Source organism: Neovison vison, chromosome 6 (assembly GCF_020171115.1).
Source record: "Neovison vison isolate M4711 chromosome 6, ASM_NN_V1, whole genome shotgun sequence".
Taxonomy (NCBI): domain Eukaryota; kingdom Metazoa; phylum Chordata; class Mammalia; order Carnivora; family Mustelidae; genus Neogale; species Neogale vison.
In genome coordinates this window covers 131233047-131255242 of record NC_058096.1, presented here as the reverse complement: position 1 = coordinate 131255242, position 22196 = coordinate 131233047, and the positions used below count along the sequence as shown (strand labels likewise).

Here is a 22196-nt window from a genome sequence, read left to right as displayed (position 1 = left end):
CCTCAGCTTTCTCACTATAAATGGGGAGCAGAAGTCAGAATTCAGTAAAATAACATAAAGCACACAGTAGGTGCTCAACCAGAGTTCTTTCTTTTCCTCTCTTAAGTCCTGAGACTCAGGGCAGGGAGAATCGCAAAGTAGGAATTAACAAAATGTTTAAGCCCATGTTTGGTTCAGCTCCTTTGTTGTTCTGTCTTTTTGAAGGTGTCCTGGTCCGTGAGATCCTCAAACACATGAAGAGTGCAACTCAGCCATTGAACCACAGAAAACTCGTCATGTATTCCGCAGTAAGTGTTTTCACCTCCACTCAACAGCCATCCGTTCAGGCAGTGATCTCTTTAAGGAGGGAGCCTCATTTTCTTCATCATCACCTCCCTTTTGCCCAATAGATGGTAAACATTTTAGATACTGATTCTTCAGCTGTCCTAAATATGTGTCTATATGAACACTGTGTGGTTGGCATTTTTTAATTTTTTTAATTTTAATTTTAAAATTTGATACATAATTCTGGCCCTTGAGGAGTTTATGATCTAGGACTCACAAAAAGACATAAACACCCTACAAAGCAGTATAGAAATGCAGCACAAGCAGGTCTTTGGTGGCACGGAGAAGGGAAGCATCCCTTCTGTTCCAAACTAAAAGCAGAGCAGGAACGGGATGCGGTGATGAATGGGATGTGGGTGGGGAGTAAGGATGTGGAGGGAAAACCACAGGTGAAGGCTATGTTTCAAGCCTCCAGGACTGGAAGGAGGGTGGAGCCATTAACAGAGGTGCTCTTGGGCTGGGAAGATGTAGCAATTTAGACAGCTGGGTTTGAAATGCCAGGGGGCACCCAAATAGAAATTCCAAGAGACAAAGGGACTAGAAGAGAGAAGGGGGGAAGAGAACTGCAACGTGAAGTTAGAGCTGCTTTGGATGCAGGAAGAAGACTTCAATCTTAGGAGCAGGATCCAGGGAAAGAGGCACTGTTCAGGGAGTTGGGGGAGGTGGGATTCAAGGGGTGCACATGGAGTCTGCAATGAGTCCTGCAATCAGGACACACAGTATGGGAACTCGGCTTCCCACCCACTTCTTTATGATGGAGCATTTCTCAGATGTGATTTGGCTGGTGAAAGCCACGTTTTCATTCTACAGGAAGATGGAAGAAGTAACCCCAGATACAGAGAAGTCTGTTTATCATCAAAGGTTCTGAGTGGTGTAAGACAAAAAAGCTCATGGATGGAACAGAATGTCGTCCTTCTGGAGAGGGGCTTCCCGAAACCAGTCCATTCTCCAGTTTTTTTAGTTTCTCATCTGGTTTCCTGTTCTAATTAGTGTGACTTCTTGCAAGTTATAATTCCGTAACTAGTTCCTTGTCCAGGAAATCAGTTCTAAGCCCTTTTTAATATGTGTACATGCCATATAGTTTAGGCACCCAAACGTTTTGCCCATTTTGTAGATACAGATGCTGAGGACTTTCAAAGATTATCAAGTTAATTAGTGGCAAAACTGGGACTGAAAACCAGCCCCCTGTACGCTCCAGCCACTCGGGGATAAACAACTAACAATTACTTTTGAGCTATGCTCTCTATTTCCTTACATTTTGACCTCTCTAACATTTATAACCTTATATATTCTTCCCCAGCTTTACTTTTTAAAGATATTTTTTATTCATTTATTTGAGAGAGAGAGAGCACAAGCAGGGGGAGAGGCTGAGAGAGAAGCAGATTCCCCACTGAGCAGGGAGCCTGACATGGGATTCAATCCCAGGACCCTGGGGTCATGACCTGAGCTAAAGGCAGACACTTAAACAACTGAGCCACCCAGGCATCCCTCTTCTCCACTTTAAAATCAGATTGTTCTAATCTGTAGAAGAAATATACTCTAGCATTAATATGTTCCAAAATGTTTTAAAATTTAATGAAACAAGCTAGAACAGAGATGTTCCACTGGGGAAAAGCATGGTACAAAACCTGAACACCAGACTCAAATTTACTTTCTTCCATTTTGGGGTTATATGACATCAAGCAAGTTATTTAACTTATCTGGGCCTGTTTGTTCTTTTTTTTTTTTTTTTAAGATTTCATTTATTTATTTTATAGAGAAAGGGATAGAGAAGGGGGAACAGGGGGAGTGGTGGAGAGAGAAGCAGGCCTCCTGCTGAGCAGGGAGCCTGATGTGGGGCTCTGATCCCAGGACCCTGGGATCATGACCTGGGCCCAAGGCAGACACTAATGACTGAGCCACCCAGGTGCCCCCTGTTTGTTCATCTTTTTAATGGGAATGTACTGCCTAGCACACAACAGATGCTCCACCAAAATTAGCCCTTCCCCCTCTCTACCAGGGGGGTATGACAAATTTAAGTGATTCAGAAACCATCATGGTTCTCTACAAGTGCTTAGTACCACCTGTGGAATGTACATCTGAACCAAAGGTAAAGATGGAAAATGATTTGTTTCAAATTCCCACAGCATGACACTACCGTGAGTGGCCTACAGATGGCACTAGATGTTTACAATGGAATCCTTCCTCCCTATGCTTCGTGCCACATAATGGAATTGTATCTTGAGAAGGGGTAAGTATCTAAGAGGTGCTTTTCACACTTAATACTGGACCCCAGGGTTTTTTACTATTATTATTATATATTATTATTGTATTGTATTAAATATTTCTTAAAATATTAATTTTCAATTAATTACATAAAAATATAAGTACCTAAAATAAAATACTATGCAAAATAATTCCCTGTTATAAATATTGCTATTTTTTTACACTTTCAAATTTCATGAAACAATTTTATCCAAACTCTTTGTATGCATCTTAACTTGTGTCTTCATCAGTAGAGCCACTTTTGAGTCCCCTAAAACTGTTTTACAGATATATTAACAGGGGCACGTGGGTGGTTCAGTCCATCAAGTGTCTGCCTTAGGCTCAGGTCATGATCCCAGGGTCCTAGAATTGACCCCCACAACTGGCTCTTGCTCAGCAGGAAACTGCTTCTCCCTCTCCTCCCCGCTGTGCTCTGTCTCTTGCTATCTGTGTCACTGTCTCTTTCTCTCTCTCTCAAATAAATAAAATCTTTTTTAAAAAACAGATATATTAACTCATAAGGGTAATTTTGGCTACTGTACAAATGAACCTCAGATTCTCAGAGGCTTATCCCAATGGACACTTCTTTTTCATTCATCTAATACTCCAACAGTGATGTCTGTGGTTGGTTGCAGCACCTGGGGGGCTCAGTCGGTTAAGTGTCAACTCTTGATTTTGGCTGAGGTCATGATCTCAGGGTCATGATCTTAGAGTCATGAGATCGAGCCACACCTCAAACTCAGCACTGGGCATGGAGACTGCTTAAGATTCTCTCTTTTCCTTTCCTCCTTCCCCCCCTCCCCCTAAAAAAAGAAAGAGAGAGAGAGATGACCCAACCCATTAGGAGGTGATTCAATCATACTGTGATTTGGGGACACAGGGTTCTATAGGAAGTTATGTACCTCCACCCTACAGTCAGAGGCCATCAGCACTGAGGCAAGACCCTCTACCAGCAAAAAGATTACAACTCGCTGCAAGCTCAGATGATGGTTAGCATTTTTTTAGCAATAAAGTATTCTTAATTAACTTAGACACATTTTTTAGGTGTAATGCTATTGCACATTTAATACACTTCAGTGTAGTATAAACAACTTCCTATAGAAGGCTGTAACTCCCATAGGTACACTAGTGATTCCTCTTTGATGGATTTGGGCAAAGTAAATTGAAAGGATTCACCATTTTAAATGCCATTAAGAACATTCATGATTCAGGAGAAGATGTCAAAATATCAACATTAACAGAAGTTTGGAGGAAGTTGATTCCAAAGCCCTCATAGATGACTTAGAGGGATTTAAGACTTCAGCGCAGATGTGGTAGAAATAGCAAGAGAACTAGAATTAGAAGCAGAGCCTGAAGATGGGACTGGGCTGTGACAACCTCATGACCAAACTAACGGGTGAGGAGTTGCTTCTTATGGATGGGCAAAGAAGGTGGTTTCTCGAGATGGAAACTACGCCTGGTGAAGATGCTGGGAACATTGCTGAAATGACAAAGGATTGAGAATATCACATAAACTCAGTTGATGAAGTAGCAGCAGGGTTTGAGGGCACTGACTCTAATTTTTTTTTTAAAAGATTTTATTTATTTATTTGACAGAGAGAGATCACAAGTAGGCAGAGAGGCAGGCAGAGAGAGAGAGAGGAGGAAGCAGGCTCCCCGCTGAGCAGAGAGCCCGATTCAGGGCTCGATCTGAGGATCCTGAGATCATGACCTGAGCCGAAGGCAGCAGCTTAACCCACTGAGCCACCCAGGTGCCCTTGACTCTAATTTTGAAAGAAGTTCTACTGTGGGTAAAATGCTCACAAACAGCATCACATGCTGCAGAGAGATGGTTGGTGAAAGGAAGGGTCAATCAATGTGGCAGACTTCAAGGTTGCCTTATTTTAATAAATTGCCACAGTCACTCCAGCCTTCGGCAACCACCACCCTACAGTCAGAGGCCATCAGCACTGAGGCAAGACCTTCTACCAGCAAAAAGATTACAACTCGCTGCAAGCTCAGATGATGGTTAGCATTTTTTTTAGCAATAAAGTATTCTTAATTAACTTACACACATTTTTTAGGTGTAATGCTATTGCACATTTAATACACTACGGTGTAGTATAAACATAACTTCTGTATGCACTGGGAAACCAGATAATTGATTTGATTCACTGTATTATAATATTTGCTTTATTGTGGTGGTCTGAAACCAAACCCACAGTATCTCCAAGGAATGCGTCTAGTTGCTTGGTCTTACCTACATGCAAGGGAGTCTGGGAAATGTAGTCCCTTCTCAGCCATAACTCTAGTATGTGGAAAGAGAATCATGAATTTGGATCAGTTATTAGTCATCTTTGCCATATTATCTTGAGAAAAAAGATGCTGTCACTGGGAAAATCATTCCAGGGTATAAGTAGTCATTCACATAATATTGGGAAGTTTTGAAAAAACATATCTCTAGGGATGCCTGGGTGGCTCAGTCTGTTAAAAGGCTGCCTTTGGCTCAGTTCATGATCCCAGGGTCTTGGGACTGAGTCCCACATCAGGCTTCTTGCTTGGCAGTGGGGAGCCTGCTTCTCCCTCTGCCTGTGCTCCCCCTGTTCATGCTCCCTCCCTCCCTCTCTCTCTCTGACAAATAAGTAGATAAATCCTAATACACACACACACACACGTACATACATACATACATATACTTGTGGTTACTACTGGTTATGTGGCTTTTAAAAGTGAAATTTTTTTAATGATTGATTTATTCATTTTAGAGACAGAGAGAGCACAAGCAGGAGAGGCAGAGGGAGAGAGAGAGAATCTCAAGCAGACTTCACATCTAGCAAAGAGCCCGACTCGGGCCTCAATCCCCTGACCATGAGATCATGACCTGAGCCAAAACCAAGAGTCAGGTGCTTAAAAACAACTGTACCACCCAGGCACCCCTGAAAGTGCTATTTTAAAAGGCTTACCTATAAAAATACCCAATGGTTGCAGTTGTGAGGTTTCTACCCCAAGAATGATCACTAAATCCTACCTGAGCTTCTTTCCTGCCTCTTTGGCAAATGACTCCATAGGCTCTCAAACTAATTTTATAAGGCTGGCATACACCTTGTTTTTTCAAATAAAGTATCGAATATGAGGGAATATAGGGACTTAGGTATACACCCACACCTTTTCTCTGAGGTATAATTTTTACAAAGTCTGGATGTATACTTTATTAAGCAGGTATGTTAAATATTGCTCAGTTCCATGTTTCTTGCCTGAATAAGGAGAGCAGAGATACCTTCGTTCAGAGGAAAACCTAAAAGAAATCCTGAGAGAAGAAGAGAGAAAATGAAGTAAATGAGAATCATGAAGGGGAGAGAATAAGAGAAGGAAAACCCAATATCCCACCTGCTCCCCACTTCTTACTCAAAGTCTCTTCACATCACCCCAATTCCCCCAACCATCTCCTTTCAGCTCCCTCTCCAATTAAGCCTTCTGGTCCCCACCTCTTTTGCCCCTGGTTACCTAACAAACCAGCCCTCCCATTTCCACCCTCTGGATCTGGCCCACCTGTACCAATCTACCCATTCTCCCACCTCAGTTAGCTAATATTCACTCATTCCTGTAAATTCTTCACCTCTTAACCTGTGTCTTCTTAACTTTTTTTTTTTTCAAGATCTTTTTTATTTGAGAGAAAGAGCACATGGTGGGGAGGGGCAGAGGGAGAAGCAGACTCCCCGCTGAGCAGGGAGCCCAATGCAGGACTTGATCCCAGAACCCTGGGATCATGACCCAAGCCGAAAGCCGATGCTTAATCGACTAAGCCACCCAGAAGCCCCTAACTTCTTAACTTCTTAACTACAGCTGACATATTATGGGCCAGGTGGAAAATAACTCAATGGCAATTCAACAACACAGAGCTAACAGCTCTGTCTTCTACCTTCCTCCACCAGGGAGTACTTTGTAGAGATGTACTACCGGAATGAGACACAGCACGAGCCATATCCCCTCACGCTGCCAGGCTGCCTTCCCAGCTGTCCTCTGATGGAGTTTGCTAAGCTGGTTGCTCCTGTGATCCCCCAAGACTGGTCCACGGAGTGTACGACCACAAGCAATGACCAAGGTACCGGGGATGTTTGAGTTAGTGTGTCTGCAGAGCTCTGCAGAAAAGGCAGAATACCCTTTCTCCAGGCAGATGTGGCTTTGAGAATATGACTTGGCCATCACCCCCAGATTTGAGGGAAATGGGTTCGGGGTGATAATTGTTTGTTTCAGGGGCCCCCAACTTCAGTCAACTCCTACCTCTCTCCCTGCCCCTTGCCTAAACCTTGACTTGGTTTTTCTAGTGTTAATAGAAAAGGGTATCATGTCAAAATAGAATCAGAGATTAAACTTAGATCAAAGTTCATGGGCCTGCCCATGATTGGCCACACAGTTTGGGGGTCTTTTTTTAAGAACTCTCAGCTATCACTTGAGTGGGATTAAATGAGGTTGTTCTTTAAGTGTCTGAAGTGAAACAGATTTCAAACAAAATCCATAATCTAGAGTGAGAGCAAGGAAAGGAAAAAGTTGATCCTAGGCAGATGGGCAAAGGACCAGCTTACCTACTGGTTCTGGCCTTCTTGCAAGGAAAGGCAGAAAAATGAATACAGTGGAACCATCTACAGAAATCGTCTACACTGGGAAGCTGGTCCTATCTTTTTCTATTTATGTTAAAACATATGGGGTAGAAAAGCTGAAAAGTAAACACCTCTTTGTATCCTTTAGCCCTGGAAATTATACGTTACTTTTGAAGAAACCAAAAGCAAACTTTGCCGGAAAACTTTGTTGTATATAATATATATGGCAGCTCTTGGAGCACAGACATCCTAGCAAATAAGTAATATTATTTAAGCACACAACACACCAGAGATGAGAACCCTGCATGGGTGGTTTCCCTTGAAGCTGGTAAGAGATGCCGACTCTGGAGTTGGTTTTAAGAGAGAAAGTACGATGACATGTATCAAACTGGAATAAAATTATAAATGTAAGAATGTTCTAAGTGCCTCCAAGATCAAAACTTACTGGAATGTTGAAAGTATGGCTGTGTGATGGCTGTCCTGAGCACAAGAGGGATGTGTAAGGCTTTGGATCCTGGGATCTTCAGAAAACCTAAGCAAGCTCACAGGTCCTGCGGAAATGACTCACTGTGCAAGAAGAACTCATGTGCCAATGACACCCTTTAGACTCGTGTAGATTTCCCGGGTGGCAGGTGCAGCACATCTAGAGAACACCGTGCCACGTGACCATGACAGATAAAGATGAAACGGTTTCTAGAGATGGTATCTGCTGGATGTCAGAGTCCAGAGCAAAGCTATTCCCTCGCCTAGTGAGGGAATGACTCACTATGCAATGACTGACATTTGACATTGGTATATTTATTTGTATTACTTTTTCCCAAGTAAATATTCGTCCCCAGCAGTACCATCTAGTTACCCTTCCCTCCCTGTGCATGTAACTTCCCTCCAGCAGTAAGCCAAATGTAAAACAGTGAATAAAGTCACTAGTAGGGAGTTCAGAACGTTACTGTTACGATGAATTGTGAAAAGTGTGTATGTGTTAAATTAGAATGAAATCCAAGAAGGACCGATTTAAGGGGCTCTATTTTTGTTTGGGGATTTTATCTTAATGTAACTGGAAGGAAAATATTAATGGAAAGTAAAAATGATTTTTACTCACTTGGATGAATATCTTACATTGAAAATGTACTAAGTTCGGACTTCACTGCTTCAGAAAAAGGCTAAGCTGATGGACGGCTCTGCTTCATCTGTTAAGGGGGAACTTGCAAGAAAACACCCTGGAAAATGTATAATGTAGCGGGGAAGCAAAAAGATACATATTATCTGGGAAGCAAAAAGATACATATTACACAAGGGTTGTATCTTACGACTACAAAGGCTGCTAGGGAACTAGAGTTAACTGGATTCAGAGGGATGGAAGCAGTCAGGAATGGCAGCCAAGGCAACCTGTAGGAGGTAACAGCTGCACCATATGAAATCAGTTTGGATGGAGGTTTCTAATGGTGTGGCACAAGGTACTAGAAAGCCATTTATCAAATGTCTTAGTGGCTCGAACCTGGAAAGGGTAGGAGAGTTATTCAGCAGAAGATTCTGGGTCTAAGGAGATTCCCACAGGTAATCAAGGGGCCAATTCTAATAAGATAAAATATCACCTCCACAAGAGCAAGGATCTTTATCTGTTGTGTTCTCTCTTAGATCTGTCCTCAGAAATACCTGTGCCTGACATGGATTAGCACTCAATAAATATTTGCTCCAGGAATGTATAAATTACTTATCGTTCCTCCTTGAACCTACTCTCTCTATCTTGATTTGCAGCAATACCCAGTAACCTGGGAGTGAACTTTTGATCCCAACCTCTCCTTTATTCTCCATAGCTGATCTGTCCCCTCTTCTTACCAAACCTACCTGTAGAGTGTTTATAAAACTCTTTTCCTCAAGACACCAGTGTCAGGGCCCCTGGGTGGCTCAGGTGCATCTGCCTTTAGCTCAGGTCATGATCACAGGGTCCTGGGATCGAGCCCCATGTCAGGCTCCCGGCTCAGCAGGAACCTGCTTCTCCCTCTGCCCCATCACCCTCATGCTCTCTCTCACACACTGGGATCAGCAACTTAATATTCAAATAGAGTGAAACTAATTACAAAATATGTTAATAAAGAGAAAACTTAGGGATTGTTGTGCTGGAGCCAATACCTACCAACCTCAAGAGTCCCAACTCTGAACTCAGAGACTTGACTTTGGCAATGTGAAATGGGTCATGGTGTCCTAGCAGGAGCATCTTCACCACAGAAATCAGCATATCAGCACAAGTTTTGTTTCTTGTGGTTTTGATGCAGTTTATTAGCACGCCACTGGCGTTAGCTCATAGAGAGTTTGTTAAGAGTCTATAACATAAGGTGGTTTCCAACAAGATGAATTCAAAATCTGAACTCCTTTAAGGAAAAACATTTAGATTTGTTCCATGTGGTCTCAAAGAGTGATGGTTGGGGCAGCAGGTGAAAATTTCAGAAAACAGACTGTGATCAGCGTGGGGAAATTCCTGGAACGGAAAGTCCTATTTGCCTTGACAGAGACACCATTAAGCAGGCCAAAGTATAAGAGGTTATAGGTATTGAATGATTTCTTAGTAGGGCCACAGAATTTAGCTAATAAAAGTACAGGGTGCCCAGATACATTTGAATAATAGCTTTAACTACTGGATTTTTATATTATATTGGGGGGGAAATAAAGATGACTACAGAATATTTAGGGTATCCTGAGAAAGCCAGTACAGAAAGCAGGACAGGGGTGCCTGGGTGGCTCAGTGGCTTAAAGCCTCTGCCTTTGGCTCAGGGCATGATCCCAGGGTCCTGAGATGAAGCCTCACATCGGGCTCTCTGCTCAGCGGGGAGCCTGCTTCCCTTTCTCTCTCTGCTGTCTCTCTGCCTACTTGTGATCTCTGTCTGGCAAATAAATAAATAAAATCTTTTTAAAAAAGAAAAGAAAGCAGGACAAACCATTAAATAAAGTACACGCAGAATGCCTGACAATCCCACCACCCATGAAATCCTACCCTCACCTATGAGCAGTGTTATTTACTTGTGCTAGTAGACCCAATCAGTTTCATTCTCATATCAACTAAGTTAAGCAGAATCTTTGCTGGGAAATTCATAAGTCTAAGTTCCATGCTATGTTACTTGAAAATGATAAAATTCTTGCTTCCCTCTCTCTCTCTCTCTCTCTGCCTGCCTCTCTGCCTACTTGTGATCTCTCTCTGTCAAATAAATAAATAAAATCTTTAAAAAAAAAAAGAAAGAAAGAAAGAAAAAAAAGGGCGCCTGGGTGGCTCAGTGGGTTAAGCCGCTGCCTTCAGCTCAGGTCATGATCTCAGGGTCCTGGGATCGAGTCCTGCATGGGGCTCTCTGCTCAGCAGGGAGCCTGCTTCCCTCTCTCTCTCTCTCTGCCCGCCTCTCTGCCTACTTCTGATCTCTCTCTGTCAAATAAATAAATAAAATCTTTTAAAAAAATGATAAAATTCCTTTTTAGAAAATACTTTCTTTTTTTTTTTTTTTAATTTTATTTATTTGAGAGAGAGAGACAGTGAGAGAGAGAATGAGCGAGGAGAAGGTCAGAGAGCGAAGCAGACTCCCCATGGAGCTGGGAGCCCGATGTGGGACTCGATCCCGGGACTCCAGGATCACGCCCTGAGCCGGAGGCAGTCGTTTAACCAACTGCGCCACCCAGGCGTCCCAGAAAATACTTTCTTAATTGCAGAATTTTACTGACACTGTCAGACTTTCTTTGCTAACAATCTTCCAAACCCTTTCTCAGTCTCCAATACCACATATTTCATGGGAAGGAGAATTAGTGTTGGGAAGTTCTAGTTCCCCCCCTTATAGTCTTTGTCAACCTGAGACTTCACAGTAAATATCCACATGCCCAAGGCAAGATCCAGACCTTTATACACCTTGAATCTTCAGACAATGCCTAGAACCTGGTACCTTCTGTCAAAATTTACTAAGTGAATAAATGTTCAGCCCTGTGGTGTCTGGGTGGCTCAGTCAGTTAAGCATCCCACTCTTGATTTTGGCTCTGGTTGTGATCTCAGGATTGTGAGATGGAACCCTGAGCTACACTCCCCACTCAGCTGGGTGTCTGCTTAAGATTCTCTCTCTCCGGGTGCCTGGGTGACTCAGTGGGTTAAAGCCTCTGCCTTCCGCTCAGGTCCTGATTCCAGGGTCCTGGGATCAAGCCCCACATCAGGCTCTCTGCTCAGCAGGAAGCCTGCTTCCTCATCTCTCTGCCTGCTTCTCTGCCTAGTTGTGATCTTTGTCTGTCAAATGAATAAATAAAATCTTAAAAAAAAAAAATTCTCTCTCTCCTTCTGCCCTGCCCGCCTCTCTCTCTGTCTCTCTCAAAATAAATAAATAAACCTTAAACATAAATCAACAGGGGCGCCAGGGTGGCTCAGTCATTAAGCGTCTACCTGAATTCAGCTGAGGTCATGATCCCAGGGTCCTGGAATCCAGTCCCGCATGGGGCTCCCTGCGCAGCGGGAAGCCTGCTTCTCCCTCTACCACTCCCCCTGCTTATGTTCCCTCTCTCGCTCTCTCTCTGTCAAATGAATAAATAAAATCTAAATAAATAAATGCATATTCAGCCCTTCATACTTAGCCTGACTTCTTCGAGCTGGGCCCAGATATCAGAAGCCTAGAACTCAAGTGTTCAATAAATAGGGGAGAGAAGCTACAAATGAGCCTCAAATGTGACTACACTATAAAGGCCCAGTCACTAACTACAAATGCATATGTATATGCCAATATGTCTGTGATGTTTGGTCTGTTTTCATCACAGTCACCTTGGCATTCTCTTGTGCCCCCATCGCTATTTAGAGCCCCTTCCAGCACCACCCCTCCCTCAGAGAGAAGGCCAATGACAGCACCCATTTCTCATTCTTGTTGCCACTGTCATCAGTTTCCCAGGACATGGGTCATCCTTCATTAAATGACATTGGGAACTTGCTTTGGTATACACCAACTCACTCCTCAGTCCCACACCTGTCCTCCATTTAGGCAAGTCTGACAACACTATAGTGGCCCATCCCATATACGCTGCCCACCACAGCAATATCCAACCCTAGATTAAGCCAACCACACAGCTTCTACATTCTGACTGGCTGAGTGGAACAGAAACCTATGGTTACCACTGTAGATTATGAACGTTGAAATTTCTATTCCACCCCAGCTGGATCTTTCAGCACTTCTTGGCAAACACATTCACCCTTACTGGACTCTTCTCCTGTATTCTACAGGAAAGACTTGTTATTTTCCCCAAACTTTGAATTCCATCTTGGCTTCTTTAATTCTTATGAGATGTCCTAAGAAGAGCAAGACGGTCCATTGAAAAGTCTTTTAGGTTCTCCTGTCACTACCTCAAAATATGTTAGTAGCCTTAACCTGCCGTTACTGCTGCCCCTCAGGAAAACGTGTTCCTCCCTGAGTAACCTAACTCCTTTTCTCATGTATAGGATCCCACCGCTCATCTCCGAGGACCTTGACGAATCTTACTTAGCTTCATTTTCTTCTCTGCTCTGGCTTCCTTCTACTAGGAACATTCCCAAATCTCTCATCAAAGAGTAGCTTCAAGCGCCTGCTCTCAGTCTCTTCAATCCCAATTTTCTTGAACTAATTAATCATTTACATTCTGTATTTCCTCATCTCTCTCACTCCTGAGCTATTCAAAAAAAATGATGGTCTTCCTACTATCCCTCTTTGGAAACATCCCTTTTGAAAGTCATCAGTGCCTAATCCAGCAATCTGTCTTTATTTTCCTGCCAATACCACACATCCCCATTTTACAGAGAAGAAAACTGAGCCTCAGAAAATACCATGCCTCAAGTGGTAGGGTCAGGATTCAAGCCTCACACTCTCCAACACCATATTTCTACTGTATCATCTTCCCTTTCTATCCCACACCAGCTTCTTGACTATCGCCCTGGGTCAGATTCCCAAAAATTAAATTAGTGGATCAAAGTATGTGAATATTCAATAAACAGTAGCTTTTTTTTTTTAGTACGTATTATGTACCTAATCAGTGTCTGTTGAGGAGGCATTAAGTCGGCTGAGGAAATAGCAGCAAGACAAGAAAATTGCCCCCATGTGACCCAGACCCCTTGGCAGAGGCGTGGGGAGGCAGGCGGGGAGGACAGGGAGATAAAGAATTAAAGAAGCCCTGAAGGTTAAGGATGGTAAACACTATAATAAAAGACAGATGGGAAAGGCAATTAGCTTAAGTCTAAGCGGTCAGAGAAGGCTTTTCAAAGGGGGTGATGTTTAAACCAAAGTCTAAAGGAGAGAAAGAATTAACTGAGAGAGTAGAGGTGAGGAAAGAGGGGAAAGTTACCAGAAAAAAAGAGAGAAAATGTGTAGAAGCCCAAAGGCTAGACACAGCATGCAGTGTTTTAGGAATTAGAAGAACTATGTCTCACGAAGATGCTGAGGAGGTGGGCATCAAGTGTCTTAGGACAAGCTGAGTAGTAGCTCTGGCCATTAAAAGGTTTTAAGCAGATGGCACCCGGATGGATCAGAAAGACCTCTGCGCTCCTTGGGGAGAGCAGATTGGAGAGCAGTGGGACTGAAGGCAGGGAGCAGGGCTGGGAGGCTGTTGCAGTAATCCAAGGATGCGGATGAGGGCACACTTACTCAAAGGGGAAAGAGGACAAGCAGATGGGACTTGGAGGTAGGGGCTTTTAATCCTTATTGCCAAAATAGTTTCCAGCACAGTAATGCTGATTCACACTGCCTTCAGCGGCTTTCATGTGTTTCACGTGTCCCCGTGTGGTAAGAGGGCTTTCAGTCATTTCCAGCACTGTCTCTTCGCAAGAGATACAACTGATCACGGCCTCTTTTTCTCAGATTCTAGAACATGACTCTGTCAAACTCACAAAATCCTTCACAGTACCAGGGAGTGTATAATTTAAAAAATTAGGGCAAGAAAGAGAGAGACTGTCTCCTGAGTCTTTTCTGTGTTCTCAGACTCATCCCTTCTTCCAGCCCCTAAATGTTCACATCCTGTGTGTCGTCCTTGGTGCCCTCACTCTACCCTCCCCATGAGCCAGTATCACCCAGACCTCCATCTTCTACAATCCTTATTTCCATGTCTCCATGTAGCATTCTAGACCTGTTTTCTCCAGCCGCCTAATGAGCGTTTCTACGAGGATAATAAGCCATCTCAATCCTACATCTGAAATGAAAATTATTATGTCCTCCACTCCAAACTGATCCTTTTTAATGTGCTTCCGGTTTCAGTTCATAGCCTGATCATCTCCTTTACCCAAACGAGAACCCATGGGTCCCCGGGATTCCACTTCTCCTTTACCAGTACATTTAGTCCCCAGCAGGGCCACTTCGGGGTCTGCTAGAATTCCCTCGTCCTCGTCCTCACTGTCAGGACCACACTTCCAGTGCTGAGCCCTCAGTATCTTGTCAGAGACATTTCTGCAGTTATCAGGCCTGGAACATCTCCACCATCCTATCTTTCTTTGCAGTGGTTTTCTTGTTTTAAGCACAAACGGAGCCCGGTCACTTCCATGTGTCCTACTTGCTAATGATTTCCATGTGCCCAAGGCAAACCAGACCTTCTAAGACCTAGGCCCCAACCTCCCTCTCTGAACCTGTACTCCACCAGAAGCTATACTGCAGCGACTGCTCATCATTTCCCAAACACACTCGTGTGCAACTCATTCTGTCTCATGGCAAAGTCTTATTTACTTCAAAGGTCAGCTCAATTCTTAGCATCTCTCAAAAGGCTTTCCAACCTCTTTCTCTTCTAAATAGAAAGCTTTGTGTTAATCTCAGCTTTTTCTCTACTCCAGTGGCAAGTCTTTTACACTTTTATTTTACTGTTGATCACCTGACCTCATAATGGTCTATCGGGTTCTCCCACTAGATGTTGATGATCCCAAAAACAAGGGTCATGGAAATCCAGAATCCAGTACTGGGTTAGGCCAATAACTGGCCTACCATATGGTGTGTTCCCACTGCATGTCTAGGAAAGAAGGAAGGAAGGAAGGAAAAAGATTGAGAAAGCATACTCCATGGGACTACTATGACAACATAGCCAATAAAAATAATTGTAAATAAATTTTCAGATATGGTCATCCAAGGACATTAATTTTAAAGAATCATTAGTCTCTGCCTTCTTTGCTGATTTCCATTTAGTCCTTTCCTTCCTTCTTCAAGTCTATTCATTTCCCTCTACCTTTATATTAACTGCATTCACAGTGGTAATGGCACCTGTCCACTAGGATCTAACTTTATTAATATTCACCTTCTCATGATGCTAAGAGGCATCCTGACATCAGGAGAAGACCACTGAGTTCTAGATCATTAGTTCTTTCCACAAATATTTATCGAGCACCTTCTATGTGCCAGGTACTATTGTAAGTGCCTGGATTACGTTCATGAACAAAAAAGACAAAGATTTCTGCCTTCATGAAGCTTATGGGCAAGAGGGATGGATAATAAATAATAAATATAATAAACACTGTGGAAGGTGAGGATTATAAGTGCCAAGCTGGGGGTGGGCATGGGTAAAGGGCATATTGGGTTGTCCCTTTAAATGGAAAGCCCTTGGGGCGCCTGGGTGGCTTAGTGGGTTAAGGCCTCTGCCTTTGGCTCAGGTCATGTGAGGATTGAGCCCCACATCCGGCTCTCTGCTCATCGGGGAGCCTGCTTCCCCCTCTCTCTCTGCCTGCTTGTAATCTCTCTCTGTGTCAGATAAATAAATAAAATCTTAATAAAAAATAAATATAATAAAATAGATAATAAGATAATAAAAAATAAATAGAAAGCCCTCACTGAGACATGAGATTTGAGGGGAGATTGGGGGGCTCAGTTGGTTAGGCATCAGAGTCTGGATTTCAGCTCAGGTCTTGACCTCAGGGTTGTAGGATCAAGGCCCAAATATGGCTCCAGGTTCAGGGGGGAGTTTGCTTCAGATTCTTTCCTTCTTCCCTTCCCTCTGCTCACTTTCTCTCCTTGAAATAAATACATACATCTGAAAAATATATTTATATGAGATATGAGCAAAGAAGGTGATGGAGTTACCTAATGCAGAGATTCATGAGAAGAGCGTCTAGGGGAGGGTAGCAACTATAGCAAAGGCAGTAGATGGGGGTGTTTCTGGGATGTCTAAGAACAAAAGGAAGGCCTGTGTGGCCAAAAGAGAGTAAGTGAAAGGAGAGTGGGAGGAGAGGAACGCCAAGAGGTTAATCAAGCCAAGTTGCCATTATGACTTTGGCTTTTATTCTGAGTGAGATAAACATTCACTGCCAACTTTGTTTTAAGTAGAAGAGTGTCATGATTTGACTTTAAGTCATTTGGCTGTTGTGCTGGAAATAGACTGTAGGGGAGAAAGGACAGAAAATAGGGAACAAGTCAGGAGGATGTTGTAGTGATTCTGGCAAAAGTTGATTGTGGTTCAAAACAGGGTGGTGGCAGAGAAGGGGAGAAATCATTGGTTTCTGGATATTGTTTTTGGTAGAACCAATAGGATTTCCTGAAAGATTGATTACAAAATGTGAGAGAAAGAGGAAGTTTCCAAGACTTTGGGGCTGGGGCACTAGAAGTAAGTTTCCATCAACTGAAATGGGAAGCGTGACAGGAAGAACAGAGTTTGAGGCAGGGGAGAGCACAGGGAATTGAGAGCTTAGTTTTGGACTTGTTGAGATTGAAATGCCTATTAGATGTCCAAGGGACTATGTCAAATATGCAGTTAAATATATGAGCCTATGAATATATTTGGGGCAGATTTAAATATGGGAGTCATTAATGAATAGATAGTTTGTAAAATCATGAGACTGATAAACCCACATTTCTAACCCAAATACAATTATCTGCTATCCTTGCCCAAATTACCTAATCCCTCTTCTTTTTTTTTCCTTCATCTCTGCAATGATAAGGTTAGGTTAAATAAGTGATTTTCAGCTGTGTTCAGTGGAGCACTTGGGCTTCCATAGACAGAGCTGCCATAGTCAGAAAGATGTTTGCTCTCCCACTGCCTAAGCCAACAAGCAATCCTTTATTTTTACAGTGAGGATCCAAAATACCTTTAGAGATGGTACAAATTGATATTTATTTTTTATACAGTATCATGGACTAGTGTGTGTGTGTGTGTGTGTGTGTGTGTGTGTAGAGGGTAACTTTCCAGATGAAATAATGAATAGCATCTCATAAAAAAATGACCCCGTGTATTTCCCCACAACTGGTCAGCTACCAAAGGGATATGTATAAATAAAGGTACAGATTAGCAATAGTACACAGTTATCCTAAAAATGCTTGTCATTGTTAACATGTGCTCAAGGTTTCCTCTCTGAAAGATACTTACTGAAAATCATATTTAGAAACTAAAAGATGTTATTCCATTTCTTTTAGACCCAATTAATGATAGTATTTCCTTTGCCCTGAAACTATTAGCAATTGATCATTATAACTATATTATAATGCGTAAAGTTAATGCTGGGAAAGGACCTTAGAAATACTTCAGTCAAAAAAAAGAAAAAAAGGAGAGGGAAGGCAGCTGGGGTGGGTCAATCAGATAAGCATCTGACTTTGCTCAGATCATGATCTTAGGGTCCTAGGATCCCATCCCATAACAGGTTGCCCTTCCATCCCCCATCCCACCCTCCCCCTCTTGTGGTCTCTTTGCCTATCTCCCTCTATCAAATAAATAAATAAATCTTTTATTTACTTAATGCATTTTTTTTTTAAGTTTCATTCATTTATCTGAGAGAAAGAGAGAGCATAAGTGGAGGGGAAGAGGAAGAGGGAAAAGCAGACTCCCTGGGGAGCAGGGAGCCCTATGCAGGACTTGATCCTGGGACGCTGGGATCATGACCTGAGCTTAAGGCAGACACTTAACTGACTGCCACCCAGGCACCCCTACATAAATAAATCTTAAAAAACAAAAAAAGAGAAAGAAAGAAAGAAAGAACGAACAAAATACTTCAATTACCCTCCCTTTATAATGGAGCTTAGGCCCAGAGGTCAAAGGTCATACCAGAACTGGACCCTAGGTCATCATCTCCTGACTCCTGGTCTAGTGTTCTTATCAACACACTATGCTGATTTCAAGGTTGCCTCAGAAATGTCACTGAGGTTTACCCTTAAGGCACTGATGTATGATCTTCCTATTTTTTTCATCTATTAATTTTACAATCTTTATATTTTCCCAATCCATTAATGTTACATTATTGCTTTTCCAATTTTTCCACAGTTCTAAGGGTCGTCCTTGCTGTTGCCTTTTGCCTGGTGTCTGGTGTCCTGGTGGTGCTGCTGTTTACCCTCCTCCGCCATGGGCCCTGCTGGCACAGAGACCCCTATCGGAACATCTGAGCAGATGGCTGGATAAGGACGGACCCACCAGACCAGACTCCTGGGGTGCCTGATCTCTCAGTGATGCCTCATTCAAAGGACAGGCTTTCATGTGGCCATCATCCTGCCCACACCCTTCCCTTCGAAACTGTCTAGAACAGGGTCCAAACTCCAAGAGACCCAAGGACTAGAGAATGAACCCACAAGTTACTTGGTTAGGTCTCCTGATGGTTGCCCTCCTCATAGCAGTGTGGGCTTCTTATTCAGCTAGGAGGTCTTCTGCAAAGGATGGTAGTCCTCTAGATCTAGCATGGATGTCCAGAAAGAAAGAAAAAATCGAACTCCAATCAGCCTTTTGCCTGCAAAGAGCAAAAGGTTGCAATGTGTGACAAAGACGTATATTAAAGAAGACTGGATAATGAGGACAATTAAACTAGAAGTAGTATATGTAGGATGATTCTTAAGAAGTAAGACCCAATTAGAAGGTATAAATGAATCATTTCTTCAGTTGTTAAGTAGATTTAATACAAATATGTACACACCCCTGAAAAGAAACTCCCGCCCAGTGTTTAGTAGCTAACAGATTTCTGTGTGTGTATATGTGCTAACACACATAACATACACGTAGCTGTATTGAAACTGCCTTCGGGAGAGGTATTTCATTTTCCGAACCCGTAATATCAACAACTGTAATGGTAGCACAGGTCATTTCCCCCACAACTTCTATAATGTGAAAAAAGTTAGAAAATCCAGGCAGCCATGTTTTTTTTGTTGTTTGTTTGTTTGTTTGTTTTTACCTCTACTGTCATCAGACCTCGATATTTTTATAGTTCCAATTTCTTTGTTTCATCTCAAACTAAGAGATTTACTTTGATGAGAACTCTTCATGGCCATGATGAAATACTAATGTATTTAATCATCACAAATAGATCTGAATTTCTCAAGTGGCATGGCAGAAAGAAAAGTGAGCTGAAGTTTGATGACACCCTGGCACATCTCCGTACTGGCTTCGGGCCAACAACTTGGAACAAGTTCTTTTAAGTCTTAAAACTTGGCTTCATAATCTAAAAAATGAAGAGTCTAGACTAGATGAATGAACATAGAAGTAACATCTAGTTCTCATGTTCTGTGAACAATTTGTTTTTCATTTCATGCTGGGGATTCGTCATTGTCCAAGCAAGCACTTTCATGATTGATACCATTGCATTTAGCCTGAAATGGATTCTAAGCCATCTTATCCCATGCTGACACTTTAACCATCTAGTTGGTGGGAAATTCAGTGTCATTCATTGGTAGGACTCTTCACCTTCTCAGGTATTACTAAAGGTCCCAGAATGTAATTGGTGGGAAGAGTTGGATAAGAATCCTCTAGGCTACTGTCCACACTGGTCTCCAGTAAACACACTGTCCATTCCCACATGGTCTCCTGAAGGTAGGCAGAGGACATCTGTGCATGGCCTCCAAGGCCATACACTTGGACTTTGCCATCCTGGCATTGTCCAGTCCCCTCCCTGGGATGATACCTATAAACCAGAAACTCTCCTAGAACCCTGCCCCATCTCTTAGTCTAGGAATCTTCCCCTCCTCTTGGATTCCACAGCTTTCTCCTGTAAACTTCAAGCGCTTACCTCTATCACTTTCTACATAATTCCTACTGAGCCAAGACTATTAGTGGGGGGGGGAGCCTGAGAAGGAGGGAGTTGTATTCTCTTGCCTGGCAACTGCTGCTTCCTCCTGCAACACAAAAGGCATGTAGGCAAAGAAATGCAAGATCCAGCTTCATCCTCAACCTGGGAAGGGGAAAAACATCTATAGGTGCAAGAACAAAGGACAAATTACCATCTCTGTAAAGTAGCCTGCCATTTAGTAATGAGACCATAACATCTTATGCTAATACGTAATGAGATTTGAAAATAGAAGTAGAACATAGAACCATAAGTCATGGATTTTTTTCACTTATTTAACAAACATTGATAGAGGACCTATTTGCTAATCACTGGCTTAAATGCTAAATTGTCCATCCTTAATCTGACTGCCAAGGTGTTTGCTGCAACAACAGCCTTATATAGGGTTGATAGAATATAAAAGTAAAAGTTTTCACCACCTTTCCCTAATATCATCTTTTAATACTGTCAGTGGCTAAAAGGACCCCTACTTTCTATTGTTTCTGGATTCTTTTTTAATATCCCTCATTTTTCTTCTTTTACCATCTCTTGATTATTGTAAAGAAAGCTTTCACGCCTGGCTTGGTTATTTCTTTTACCTTCCACAGAGCTGCTCTGTTGATAAACACTGTCATTGTTTTTCATAGTTAATGGCAGAGTGAAAAACACAAATGACAAATGATCTATAGTGACAAAGCTGGCAACACAAATCCACTGTACCATTCCTCAGGAAATAAGCTAATTATCTGTCTTTAACAGAAAAATATTCAAATTCCCTCTATCGATAAAAGTAACCTTTTCAGATGGATCAGAGAAGCTCAGTAGACATAAGGATAATATTGTTTGAAAGATAACTGCTAGGATTGAGATAACTTCTGCTCTGAAATGTGTTGCCCACTTTGAATGGGAAATTTGAATTGGTATAGAGGTCTTGGAACAGGATGAGAGTAATGTAATCATTACCACATCACTTGAGGGAAATGTCCTAAAAAAATAAAATTCTAAGTAAGATGTACACAGAGAATTCCTAGCTAGAATGGCATTATGTAAAGAAGTATTAAGAGAATATGATTATATAAAAAGAATAATTTATGGTATTAGAAGAGTACAACCCTTAGAGGCAAACATTTTATTGGAAGTCATTCAACCAACAGAATTTTTTATATCAGGACTCGCATTGCTTCTCCCTGAATTCAATCGTGTTCCCTATTCTCCCAGCTTCCTGTTCTCGAGCCATCTTGTCCTAATATTACTAGCATTGATCCTTTCTTCATTGCCAGGGGAGTTTCTTGGCAAGTGAAAGCCAAAATGAGTTTTCTCCTTCAGAACTCTCTTTATACAAACCCCATTGAGTAGTAATGAACATGTGCTACATTTTGGTGCTTTAGACCAGGGCTGTCTAACAGAAACATAATACAAGCCACAAATAAGGACCCCATATGGGATTTAAAATTTTCTAATAGCTACATTATAAAAAGGTAAAAATCAATATAAGATTTATTCTAATAAAATTTAACCCAGTGTTTCGCAAAAAATCACTTCAACATGTCATTAATGTTTTTAAAATTATTAATGAGATATTTTTCAGGGGTTTTTTTTAGAGTAAGTATTTGAAGTCTGATGTGTATTTTACCCTTAAAGCATATCTCAATTTGAACTAGGTACATGTCAAGTTTCAACAGCCGTATGTGGCTGGTATAATTGGACAATTATACTTTAGACAAGATGATGAACAATTTTGAAGGAGAAAGAATGTTTTGGGTTGTTTTGTTTTAATTTGCAAGATTCACTTTCAGGTGATTGTGAAGAAGTGAAAGTCATCTTTCGTACACGTCTACATCTTCCTGTTTTTTATGTGTGCTGAATTGATCAAGGATTTTTCTGAAATGTTTTACTTGCAAACCTGTCTTAACAGCAGTACCTTAGACTTTTTCCAAAACCATCCTATGCTAAATGAACTATTCCTCTTCTTACAAAATTTCTAAAGAAGGAATCTGACAACACACTTGGACTATAAGTATTGCTAGATTGGGGGAGGGGTGCCTTTTAAATTTTTTATTAAATTTGTTGTTACAAGTAACTGTTTAAAACAAAAATAA

At 41.9% G+C, this 22196-nt stretch overlaps 1 protein-coding gene across 2 annotated transcripts in view; it reads left to right on the top strand.

Moving 5' to 3' along the window:
* Window positions 1-21632, top strand: part of ACP3 (acid phosphatase 3) — a 49350-nt gene extending 27718 nt beyond the window's left edge. Inside the window, exons 8-11 of one of the 2 annotated variants that reach the window (XM_044252373.1) lie at window positions 205-287; window positions 2451-2554; window positions 6480-6649; window positions 18336-21632. In XM_044252373.1, coding sequence (XP_044108308.1) covers window positions 205-287; window positions 2451-2554; window positions 6480-6649; window positions 18336-18454 — 476 coding nt within the window. In that variant the 3' untranslated portion in view covers window positions 18455-21632. Of the gene's footprint in view, window positions 1-204; window positions 288-2450; window positions 2555-6479; window positions 6650-7293; window positions 8244-18335 lie in introns of those variants that run through there. The other variant, XM_044252374.1, reaches the window with a different exon arrangement.
* The last annotated feature ends 564 nt before the right edge of the window (window positions 21633-22196 follow it).